Source organism: Oncorhynchus nerka, linkage group LG12, assembly GCF_034236695.1.
Source record: "Oncorhynchus nerka isolate Pitt River linkage group LG12, Oner_Uvic_2.0, whole genome shotgun sequence".
NCBI classification, from domain to species: Eukaryota; Metazoa; Chordata; class Actinopteri; order Salmoniformes; family Salmonidae; genus Oncorhynchus; species Oncorhynchus nerka.
Window position 1 is genome coordinate 18,778,255 of NC_088407.1, and position 12,863 is coordinate 18,791,117.

A 12,863-nucleotide genomic window follows, 5' to 3' on the forward strand; every position below is an offset into this window, starting at 1 on the left:
TGATGTGTTCCGGCTGGTTCAATATCATGGTCAATTTGCCCTGTTTTGTTATCTATGCCACTGATCATCTCTGTCATTTCGTCTCTAAGTAGCAACAATTCCGACAATCCGCCATCTTCTAACTCTGCGACTTCCTCTCTTTCAAGGAACATCATAATGCGAGTCATTAATGATTTGCGGGATTTGTCTTTAACATCTCTTCTCTGTTCGCCTGATATTTCAAGGAAATCACATATCTCTAGTAATTTGTCTTTAGTCAGGGTGTGCAATTCTCCTACTACCTCTTCCTGTAGTTCTTCCAAGGCGCTTGTCATGTTGACAGAACAGGAGGAACTTTTACTGTGCAGGAGTTGACTCTGAATTAGATGGTCCTTACTGTCTCTGATGGTCGATCAATGGCCTCAGTTGACACGTACTTAACCACTAACTTCCAACTTCCCTCGAACAGCAACACTTTCCTCACTGCAGCCTGCCTGAGTTGTTATGTGGAGATTTAGCTGGCTCGGAATTCAGCGACCAGGATGTGGAAACTGGACATCTGAGCAGCTATCTCAGCGGAGCCTCCAAAAATGTTACGCCCCTGAAAACAGGGGAGAAATAATCACGACAGTGATACGGTGTTGTATTCTCAATTCAACGTATAGTTCAATGAGAAAAGACCGCGATTTTCCCCAGGAATATGGGTGGAGACCCGAGCAATCGATCTCCGGCTCATAGATTAAGAACATTTCGTAGATCACAGATTAACACTTTTAGGCACTACAAAATAAAGTAATCAATATAACGTTTACACATTACTCTCACAATTCGTACCCTTTGACAGATTTGAACTTTAACACAATTATATGAATGTTATCAATCTCTATCAACTAATACTGAATGCATCTTTTTAACCTTAGATGTTTTAAGATCCCCACATACTATGAACTTACTAATACTTTTTAATGTATAACAGGCTATGAATATTTCCTTTAACCTGTCACACACGCTCTAGGCGCTCAGATGGAAAAATGTAATTACCAACGTTTTGACAGCCAAGCTGTCTTCATGAGGGTATAGTCACAAACACTGCGGGATGACTCGTTTATATAGTGTCAAAAAACACAGGTGTCTGTAATCATGGCCAAGAGAGGCCTAATGTCATTGGTTAATAATCAAATATTAAAATGGCATTACAAAGAACAGCATACAAACAACAAATGGATAGCATACGATCATAAATTCATTTTCGACTTCACAAGCTTACAAACATTTACAAAGTCACAATAATCACAAGAATGGCTTCAAAGTCTACTTGAGACCGAAGGGAGCAAGAGTCTTTAAGTTAAAGATCCAGGCAGCTTCTCGTTTTAACAATAAATTATGAAGGTCACCCCCTCTCCTAGGGAGGGTGACATGTTCGATGCCAATTTAACGCAGAGATGAAATCGAGTGGCCTGCCTCCAAGAAGTGGGGCACCTAATGGTGCTACGATGCTCTGAGATACATACTTTTAATTCACGCTTTGTTTTATGTTTTACCAACATAAATGTTACCACAAGGACAAGTTATAAGATGAATGACTGCCTTAGTGGAGCACGTAAAAACACCTTTGAATGGGTTCAATTTCCCTGTTTGTGGGTGTTTGAAGGATCTACATTTATAAGTGCCATTGCATTGAGCACAGCCATTACACTTGTAATTTCCATCCAGTAGGGGCGCAAAGAGACGTTGTACAGGAACATCTTGTGGTGGTAAATCAGAGTTTACCAATTGGTCTCTGGGATTTCTGCCCCGCAAGAATACGACCAAGGGAAGGTCTTGGCCATGATTACAGACACCTGTGTCTTTTGACACTATATAAACGAGTCATCCCGCAGTGTTTGCTATTATACCCCGATGAAGACAGCTTGGCTGTCGAAACGTTGGTAATTAAAATTTTGCGTGCAGCTCTCTTTTATTTTCAAGTTTTCTACTCCGCTAGCCAGCACCTCACCTAAATAGGTGTGCGTTTATTTTTCTTCTAGTGGTGGAGTAGGGGCCTGAGGGCACACAGTGTGTTGTGAAATCTGTGAATGTATTGTAATGTTTTAAAATGGTATAAACTGCCTTCATTTTGCTGGACCCCAGGAAGAGTAGCTGCTGTTTTGGCAGCAGCAAATGGGGATCCATAATAAATTACAAATACAAAGTGCCCAATTAAAGGTAACTATCTACATTTAATACAAGTTGATGCAGGTGTGTGTGTACAGGGGGATGGGGATGTGTATATCTGAGGTGTATTCACTAGGAACCAAACTGGACAAAATGGAGACTGACTAAACTGAACTAACCTGCAAAACGTTTTCAGTTGCAAAACGTATTGCTACGGTGTGCACTAATGAATAAACCTGTGTATTATATCTGCCTCTGTCACTCAGACAACGTGGCATTGAGAGGAGTGGCTGCTCAGTCATCACAGTTTTCGGATCGCAATGCTCACTATGCAATTGATGGGAACAGCAACACAAACTATGGATCCTGCACCCACACTGCACAGGACACCAACCCCTGGTGGAGAGTGGACCTGCTGGATGTGTACAAAGTGACAGCTGTCACCATCACCAACAGAGATGACGTTCCTGAGAGACTTGATGGTGCTGAGATCCGTATCGGTAACTCACTGGAGAACAATGGCATCAACAATCCCAGGTGAGTAGTGAAATCGAATGAACAGCATTGTACTCAAATCAAATCGTATTTGTCACATACGACGAACACAACATGTGTAGACCAGACAGAGAAATGTTTACTTACAAGCCCTTAACCAACAGTGCGGATCAAGAAATAGTTGTGAAAATACTTACTAAATAAAGTCAAAAGTAACACAGTAGAAATGCATAACAATAACGATGCTATATACAGGGGGCCCAGGTTACTCAAGGGGCACAGGTTAGTCGAGGTAATTTATACATGTAAGTAAGGGTAAAGTGACTATGCATAGATGATAAGATGATAAACAGCGAGTAGCAGCAGGGGGTAAATGTAAATAGTCAGGGTGTCCATTTGATTAATTGTTCAGCTGTCTTATAGCTTGAGGTAGAAGCTGTTGAGGAGGCTTTTGGACCTAGACTTGACGCTCCAGTACTGCTTGTCGTGCGGTAGGAGAGAGAGAACAGTCTATGACTTGGGTGACTGGAGTCTGACAATTTTATTGGGCCTTCATTCCCCAGACACCACCTGGTATATAGGTCTTGGATGGCAGGAAGCTTGGCTCCAGTGATGTATTGGGCTGTATACCTTTGTTATGATCTGGGGCCCAATCTAAATAGTTTCAGTCTCCTGAGGGGGAAGAGGTGTTGTCGTAGCCCCTTCACAACTGTCTTGGCGTGTTTCGACCATGATAGTTTGTTGGAGATGTGGACACCAAGGAACTTGAAACTCTTGACCAGCTCCAATTCAGCCCTGTCGATTTAAATGGAGTCCTGTTTGGCCCTACTTCTCCTGTGGTCCACGATCATCTCCTTTGTCTTGCTTACATTGAGGGAGAGGTTGTTGGTCTGGCATCACACTGACAGGTCTTTGACCTCCTCCCTATAGGCTGTCTCATCTTTATCGGTGATCAGGCCTACCATTGTTGTGTCATCAGCAAACTTACTGATGGTGTTGGAGTTGTGCTTGGCTACGCAGTCATGTGTGAACAGGGAGTACAGGAGGGGACTAAGTACGCACCCCTGAGGGGAACCGGTGTTGAGAATCAGCATGGCAGATGTGGTGTTGCCTACCGTTACCACCTGATGGCAGCCTGTCAGGAAGTCTAGGATCCAGTTGTAGAGGGAGGTGTTTAGTCCTAGGTTCCTTAGCTTAGTGATGAGCTTTGTTGGCACTATGGTGTTGAACACTGAGCTGTTGTCAATGAATAGCATTCTCACATAGGTGTTCCTTTTGTCCAGGTGGGAAAGGGCAGTATGATGTTTGATTTGCCATCTGTGGATCTGTTGGAGCAGTATGCGAATTGCAGTGGGTTTAGGGTTTCTGGGATGATGGTGTTGATGTGAGACATGACCAGTCTTTCAAATCACTTCATGGCTACCAATGTGAGTGCTACGGGGTGGTAGTCATTTAGGCAGGTTACCTTCACTTCCTTGGGCACAGGGACTATGGTGGTCTACTTGAAACATGTGGGTATTACAGACTCGGTCAGGGAGAGGTTGAAAATGTCAGTGAAGACACTTGCCAGTTTGCATGCATGCTTCAGTGTTGCTTGCCTCGAAGCGAGCATGAAAGGCATTTAGCTCATCTGGTAGGCTCGTGTCAATGGGCAGCTGGGTTACACTTTGTATTCCATAATAGTTTGCAAGCACCGCCGCATCCGACGAACGTCAGAGCCGGTAGTTCTGATTAATTGTAAAGTTTATGGGATTCAGTAAAAATAACAGTTCATTAAATGTGTTGATATTTTCAGTAATACTTTTGTGAAGAAGCATGTGAACTACAGCACCGCACTGTACAATAATCATGCATCTCTCTCTCTCCCCCACCCTCTCTATCTCTTTCAGATGTGATGTCATATCCCACATCCCAGCAGGAAAGACCTACACCTTCCAGTGTAATGAGATCGAGGGTCGCTATGTTGTTGTGGTCATCTATGTCAGGAAGGAATATCTCACTCTGTGTGAGTTGGAAGTATATGGCACTCCTGCAGGTAATCATCTGTCACTGTCTTCACATCCATCACCAAGTCAAGTTTACATTACTTTTATATAGTAGAACATCAATGTTCTGGAAGTATAAATAATGTGCTTGCTGACAGAACATCACTCTAGATTTCTGTCATATTCTTATTGGTGTTACTTGCTTCTGCATTCACACTTTTAATGTTGTATTTATGTCTTATATAGAGATTGTAATAATAACTTAACTCTTAACCTCTTATTTCAGACCCAGAAACTCCTCTTTCCTCAACTTCTCCCACCACTAATATCACCTCTCTTCTCTAACATCCACCCCTCTCCCCTCCACTCCCCCTCCTACCACTAATATCTCCCATCTTTTAAACATGTCAAATGTATACACTGTAAGATGATAAAGAATAACTTGCATTTCTATATTAAAACATTCTATGTCCCGGTAGTAAATGTAGCATTGAAAGGAGTGGCCAGCCAGTCATCACTGAATGGGTATGGCAATGCTCAAAATGCCATTGATGGGAACAGAGAATCAGACTATCACAAAAGATCCTGCACACACACTGAACAGGAGACCAAACCCTGGTGGAGAGTGGACCTGCTGGATGTGACCAGAGTGACAGCTGTCAGCATCACCAACAGAGGAGATGCTGTTCCTGAGAGACTTGATAGTGCTGAGATCCGCATCGGTAACTCACTGGAGAACAACGGCATCAACAACCCCAGGTGAGTAGTGAAATGGAATAAATAACATTATACTATAATCTGATTGATTGTACATTTTATGTGACAAAAAAAAAACTGTTATTCATGAAATATGTTAATATGTTCAGTCTTCCTGTAGTGAAGAGGCATTTTCACTATTTCAACACACTGTATAATAATCATGTCCCTCTCTCTCTCCTAATGATTGTCTATATTGTAATTGTTTTTAATAACCTGCCCAGGGACTGCGGAGAAAAATTAGCCGGCTGGCTAAAACCGGCACTTTTACTGAAACGTTGATTAATGTGCACTGTCCCTGTAAAAAATAAACTCAAACTCCACGCCCTTTCTTTCTCGACCCCACCCCCCACGTTCCCCCTACCCCCCTCTCTCCTCTCACTGCGCCTCACTCTCTCCCACAACCCCCACTCTCTCTCTCTCCCCCACTCCCTCTTTCATCTCACCCCTCTCTCCCCCCACCCTTACCTCTCTCTCCCCCCACCCCATCTCTCTTTATCCCCCACCTCCTCTCACCATCTCTCTCTCTTTCAGATGTGATGTCATATCCCACATCCCAGCAGGAAAGACCTACACCTTCCAGTGTAATGCGATGGAGGGTCGCTATGTTGTTGTGGTCATCCCTGGCAGGTCAGAATGGCTCACACTTTGTGAGGTGGAAGTATTTGCCACTGTCAAACCTCCAGAGTCTTCCACAGAAGGTACTTCTTTCCTGGTCCATTTATTTATTCTGTCAGAGAAGGTACGTTGAATAATAACTTTAATCAACATACTTATTTTCGTATCGGACTTCGGTTTAGTGGAGATGATACTTTTTCACCCCACAATTCATGTTTTGTTATATTGAATGTTATTTTGTGACTATGTGGGAGACATTTTCACAATGCAAATTAGTACAAATCAGTGTAATTTACACATTGCTCAGCTTACTAAACTTTAGTAAAACAATCACCTTTTTGTACAGCGCATTGTTAAAGAAATATGTTAAATAAAATCATACTGTCAAGACATATTCAGTTTTGTGGTATTTACGGTATATTGCACAGATTTGAACTATTCTGCACCATAAAAAATATTAGCAAATGTATTTCAGCCCCCAAGTCAAAGAGAATGGTGGTGAGGATGAAGATCCAATCAGATGCTGATCTGACAAACCAGGCAGTCGGTGACCAGCTACTACAGCAGGCGAGCGAGAGGGAAAGGGGGAGGGAAAGGGGGAGGGAGAGACAGACAGAGAGAGTGAGTGAGAAAATAATCTAACAATTTAACCTAAAAGCTTGTGCTTTAATCTAGCTGAATGTAGAGCTCGTGAAGCAGGGGGTGTCTGACTTTCAACTGCGCTGGAGGACTCAGCCAGATGGACAGATTTTCCACCGTGAGGAAGAAGAGAAGGAGGGTGGACCCACACAGACAGGTAACAACAAGGAGCATATTACAGACTGTTGTCCTTATTGCAACAGACAGGCAATGAAGACATTGTGCTTTCATCAGAGTTGGGGTTTATTCCATTTCAGGAAATAAACTTTATTTTATTTATTCTAATTTCAATATACCTTAATGAGTTTCAATTATGAAAATGTCAAAGTGGAATTTCAGTTTACTTCCTGAATTGACTGAATTGAATTGTAATCAACCCTAACTCTGGGTCTTATTAACTTATTGCCAAGTTGTTATTGTAAGAAGAGAACATGTTAGCGAGTCATAACTAAATTAGTACATGAAAGAGTTTCTGTATGTCATTTCTCTTCCAGGTGTCTGTGGAACTGAAGGGGGCTAGCCTGGTGAGAGACTCCAAGGAGACACGACAGTTTAAGATTGGACTGTATTGATGACAATCAATCTACCGTAAAACTTTAATTAAACCCAGTCTCATATAGCTATGCAACAACACATTTCAGCAACTAAACGCCTGTTTCAAATAAACTCAGGGTCTAAATCAAATCAATGTTATTTGTCACATACACATGGTTAGCAGATGTTAATACGAGTGTAGCAAAAGTGCAATACATGGTATAAAATACAGTATATACATGTGATATTTTTTTATTGTACTCGGCAAGTCAGTTAAGAACAAATTCTTATTTTCAATGACAGCCTAGGAACAGTGGGTTAACTGCCTTATTCAGGGTCAGAACGACAGATTTTTACCTTGTGAGCTCGGGGATTCGATCTTGCAACCTTTCGGTTACTTGTCCAACGCTCTAACCACTAGGCTACCTGCCGCAGAGTATGAGTAATGTAAGACATGTAAACATTATTAAAGTGGCATTATTTAGAATGCATTGTATAAAGTGACTAGTGATAAATTAATTGTTTACCAGGTTTAATGTTTGACTTGTTACAGTAAATCATTCAGTAATGACTCTAAAAAATGGTCAATCTTCTGTTTTTATTGCCAGTAAGAAACTGCTAGCCATTGGCTGCTAACAGTTGAGAACTGCTATGTATAAACTGTCAAGCCCAAAAACACTCAACAACTTCGGGAGAACAAACCCCAAGAAATGAGCAAGAACTGACAAACACATGTACTTGCAGTTTGTTTGTTACCTATGCATAGTCACTTTGGGCTTGCCAGTTTATACCTAGCAGCCCCACCTACATGTACAGATTACCCCTACTAGCCTGTACCCCTGCACACTGACTCAGTACCGGTGTCCCCTGTGTATATAGACTCGTTATTCTTATTGTTACTTTTTATTATAGCTTTTTATTTTAGTCTACTTGGTAAATATTTTCTTCTTCTTGAACTGCACTGGTTGGTTAAGGGCTTGTAAGTAAGCATTTCACGGTAAAGTCTACACTTGTTGTATTCGGCAAGTGGGAAATAGTTTGATTTCATTATTCTGTTAAGGATTTTATTTTATGGGGGCATTCTCAGACAAAATACATGTAACACAGTGTGTAAATGATAAAACATTAGTGCAAATAAAAAGGTTAAATGCTGGTAGTGAATGCTGGAATTAAACAACTAACTATGCTAATTAGTAAAAGCTGTGTGCATTAAAGAATTAGTTGCCTGCCTGGCTCAAATAGAAGCCTGTATCTAATATGCAACTGTCCTTTTCAGTGATTTAAGCACATGAACCCTGGGGCTTTTAATTGAAGTTTTACTGTATTTAAAGCGGTATACCGTATTTTATTATATACCGGTATTTGATGCAGGGACCGGTTTCGGTGTTTACTTTACCTTCTATGCCGGTATTTGAATGTTTGGTTTGTTAAATGTGATACGCCATGTATAATTTCAATTTGTATAGTTTTCTTCGCTACTAGTCATCTCTCTCCGGCACTTTCTCTCTGTGCCACTTTCCACACAGACCTAGCCACACCCCCTGTCACTCAAGGAGCACATTTGATGTTCCTCAACCACGAGAAACTTGTGTTCAGTCTGCATGGTCAATGCAGCACATGCAACAATGCTGTTTTCACTTTGCTTCTTAATATAAATCCACTAGCGTTCTATAATGACACTATTAGTTTGTGTTTCTTACATCTAGTTTCTCTTTTCTTAGCAAGTTGCCCTACATCTTGTTAGCCGCTAATGATAATAGCTAGCTAGCTAATAAATGTATTGACTAAGAGCGAACGTAGCTAGCTAATACAGCCTGATAATACCAGTGATGGTGTAGACCTAAATCAACATGCTGTTTGTGCAACAGTATATTCTAAATCAAAGAGGAATATGCAAAGCAAGAATGTTAGCTATATCAAGTAGCCAAGAAAAAAAACATGCAATGTAGCCAAAGTTCATAGGGCCCCTAGGAAACACTTATCAACAATTTAGTTCCTACCCTGTCACAACAACTCCTCCCTGACATTTTAGTTCATTGTCATCTCAAACAACACTGTATTCAAAGTGCCCACTATTATATTCTAACTATAGAATTAGAATAGTCATATGTCCATGATTCCAAAAGTTTTGCTCTAATTCGCAAGTCAAATCGCAATTGCAACATTTGGTTAAAAATAAATCCTTGATTATTTGCCCATATTATGCAGCTCTACATGGCAGTGTGGAAATCTCAACTGAGCAGTGGTGTAAAGTACTTAAGTAAAAATACTTTCAAGTATTTTTACTTAAGTCATTTTATTTTGGTATCTGTACTTTACTTGACTATTTTTGTTAAATTGGACTTTTACTTCACTACATTCCTAAAGAAAATACTGAACTTTTTACTCAATACATTTTCCCTGACACCTCAAAGTACTCGTTACATTTTGAATGCTTAGCAGGACAGGAAAATGGTTCAATTCACGCACTTATCAAGAGAACATCCCTGGTCATCTACTGCCTCTGATCTGGCAGACTCACTAAACACATGCTTTGTTTGTAAATTATGTTGGAGTGTGCCCCAGGCTATCTCTACATAAAAATAAAAAAAATGGTGCTTAATATAAGGAATTTGAAATGATTTATACTTTTACTTTTGATACTAAAGTACATATCAATTACATTTACTAATTAAAACCAAATACCTTTTAGACTTTTACTCAAGTAGTATTTTACTGGGTGTCTTTTACTTGAGTAATTTTCTATTAACCTATCTTTACTTTTTCTCAAGTATGACAATTGGATACTTTTTCCACCACTGCAATTAAGTGCAGGAAATGCAGAAATCATAAAAGTGCTGAAATTTGTTTTGGTTGAATTTGAATTGAACAGTATAAAACAATCAGAGTGGATAAAGACTCATTGAAATCACTTAGAATATATACGTGTTGCCACCCTGGGATCACTCACTACTCATAAAGCATCCTGGGATCGCTCACTACTCATAAAGCACCCTGGGATCACTCACTACTCATAAAGCATCCTGGGATCGCTCACTACTCATAAAGCACCCTGGGATCACTCACTACTCATAAAGCACCCTGGGATCGCTCACTACTCATAAAGCACCCTGGGATAGCTCACTACTCATAAAGCACCCTGGGATCGCTCACTACTCATAAAGCACCCTGGGATCGCTCACTACTCATAAAGCACCCTGGGATCGCTCACTACTCATAAAGCACCCTGGGATCGCTCACTACTCATAAAGCACCCTGGGAACGCTCACTACTCATAAAGCACCCTGGGATCGCTCACTACTCATAAAGCACCCTGGGATCGCTCACTACTCATAAAGCACTCTGGGATCGCTCACTACTCATAAAGCACCCTGGGATCGCTCACTACTCATAAAGCACCCTGGGATCGCTCACTACTCATAAAGCAAATGTAGAACTTTTATTATTCAAAAACTAAAAATACCGTCATACTGTCCTGTGATATAATATTTTGTCCATATCGCCCATCTAATTTAAATGTCTGTATAAACAACATCATTCCTTTCAACATGTATGAGTTAATATGCAGTTTGTTTCCTATTTGTTTCAAGTAATGAACATGGTTTAGTCAAGTATATTATTGCAAGCCTGCAATCTTTTGACTGATCAAAAGTCACATAAGGGGTAAACTATAAAGCATCACCAATGAGTTAGCCTGCCAACGTTGATAAACTAAATATAGACTGATTTTCAGGTACACTAAGAAAGCTAAACATCAATATGTTTTGGGTTGATGAGTCAATTAGACAATACCCATTTCAAGCTTATCTTTGAAAAAAAAAAAGTGATTTCTGAATATTTAGGCTAGTGAGTGGCTAACTCTGCTTGGCAGTATACCCAATCTGGTCCTTTCTAAATAGAAGCATAGCTTTAAGTGTTTTCATTTAATTCTGCAGTAACCATGTGACAGAAATTCTCTAGAACTGGATGTACTCCCCTGTTAAAACATTGAGAAAGAGTTGGCAAAGAACGTAAGTTAATGTATTAACAGTTTATAGAATATGAATAAACGCAATAACCTTAGAAACATCAGTGTTTCGACTGCTCTTTGAATGCACCTCCGACTACAATGGATATTCACTCACTCATAAGGGCCCGGGTAGACCATAACTACTGTATTACAACGGATATTAACTCACTCATAAGGGCCCAGGTAGACCATAACTACTGTATTACAACGGATATTAACTCACTCATAAGGGCCCGGGTAGACCATAACTACTGTATTACAACGGATATTCACTCATTCATAAGGGCCCGGGTAGACCATAACTACTTTATTACAAAGGATATTAACTCACTCATAAGGGCCCGGGTAGACCATAACTACTGTATTACAACGGATATTCACTCATTCATAAGGGCCCGGGTAGACCATAACTACTGTATTACAACGGATATTAACTCACTCATAAGGGCCCGGGTAGACCATAACTACTGTATTACAACGGATATTAACTCACTCATAAGGGCCCGGGTAGACCATAACTACTGTATTACAACAGATATTCACTCATTCATAAGGGCCCGGGTAGACCATAACTACTGTATTACAACGGATATTAACTCACTCATAAGGGCCCGGGTAGACCATAACTACTGTATTACACCGGATATTCAATCATTCATAAGGGCCCGGGTAGACCATAACTACTGCATTACAACGGATATTAACTCACTCATAAGGGCCCGGGTAGACCATAACTACTGTATTACAACTGATATTCACTCATTCATAAGGGCCCGGGTAGACCATAACTACTGTAATACAACGGATATTCACTCATTCATAAGGGCCCGGGTAGACCATAACTACTGTATTACAACGGATATTAACTCACTCATAAGGGCCCGGGTAGACCATAACTACTGTATTACACCGGATATTCAATCATTCATAAGGGCCCGGGTAGACCATAACTACTGTATTACAACTGATATTCACTCATTCATAAGGGCCCGGGTAGACCATAACTACTGTAATACAACGGATATTCACTCATTCATAAGGGCCCGGGTAGACCATAACTACTGTAATACAACAGATATTCACTCATTCATAAGGGCCCGGGTAGACCATAACTACTGTATTACAACGGATATTAACTCACTCATAAGGGCCCGGGTAGACCATAACTACTGTATTACACCGGATATTCAATCATTCATAAGGGCCCGGGTAGACCATAACTACTGCATTACAAAGGATATTAACTCACTCATAAGGGCCCGGGTAGACCATAACTACTGTATTACAACTGATATTCACTCATTCATAAGGGCCCGGGTAGACCATAACTACTGTAATACAACGGATATTCACTCATTCATAAGGGCCCGGGTAGACCTTCTGTTTTACAATGGATATTCACTCATTGATAAGGGCCAGGTTAGGCAATAACTTTTGTAATACTGCAGTGTTCTTTCTGTCACACCATTTCCTGGAAAACTCAAATGTACATCTGCCACTAAATAATGAGTGTAACTAAATAATCTCACCCCTAGTGTTTGTATCCTGACGCAATCAGTTAGCAAGCTAACTTTGATAAAACACCAGCAATAACTATTGATTTTCTGCTTCATTAAGAACAAATTCTTATTTTCAATGAATTAACTACATTGTTCAGGGGCAGAACAACCAATTTGTACCTTGTCAGCTCTTGC

The 12,863-nt window shown here is 40.5% G+C and overlaps 1 protein-coding gene and 1 long non-coding RNA gene across 2 annotated transcripts in view; both read left to right on the forward strand.

Moving 5' to 3' along the window:
- Positions 1–6,629, forward strand: part of LOC115136164 (uncharacterized) — a 61,515-nt gene extending 54,886 nt beyond the window's left edge. Inside the window, exons 6-10 of the mRNA XM_065024980.1 lie at positions 2,400–2,670; positions 4,518–4,663; positions 5,093–5,372; positions 5,904–6,070; positions 6,463–6,629. Coding sequence (XP_064881052.1) covers positions 2,400–2,670; positions 4,518–4,663; positions 5,093–5,372; positions 5,904–6,070; positions 6,463–6,629 — 1,031 coding nt within the window. The remainder of the gene's footprint in view (positions 1–2,399; positions 2,671–4,517; positions 4,664–5,092; positions 5,373–5,903; positions 6,071–6,462) is intronic.
- Positions 6,630–6,632: 3 nt separating this feature from the next.
- Positions 6,633–8,313, forward strand: LOC135574269 (uncharacterized). The gene is made up of 2 exons (XR_010465267.1): positions 6,633–6,783; positions 7,121–8,313. It is a non-coding gene; the product is annotated as an uncharacterized LOC135574269 (long non-coding RNA).
- Positions 8,314–12,863: the final 4,550 nt, after the last annotated feature.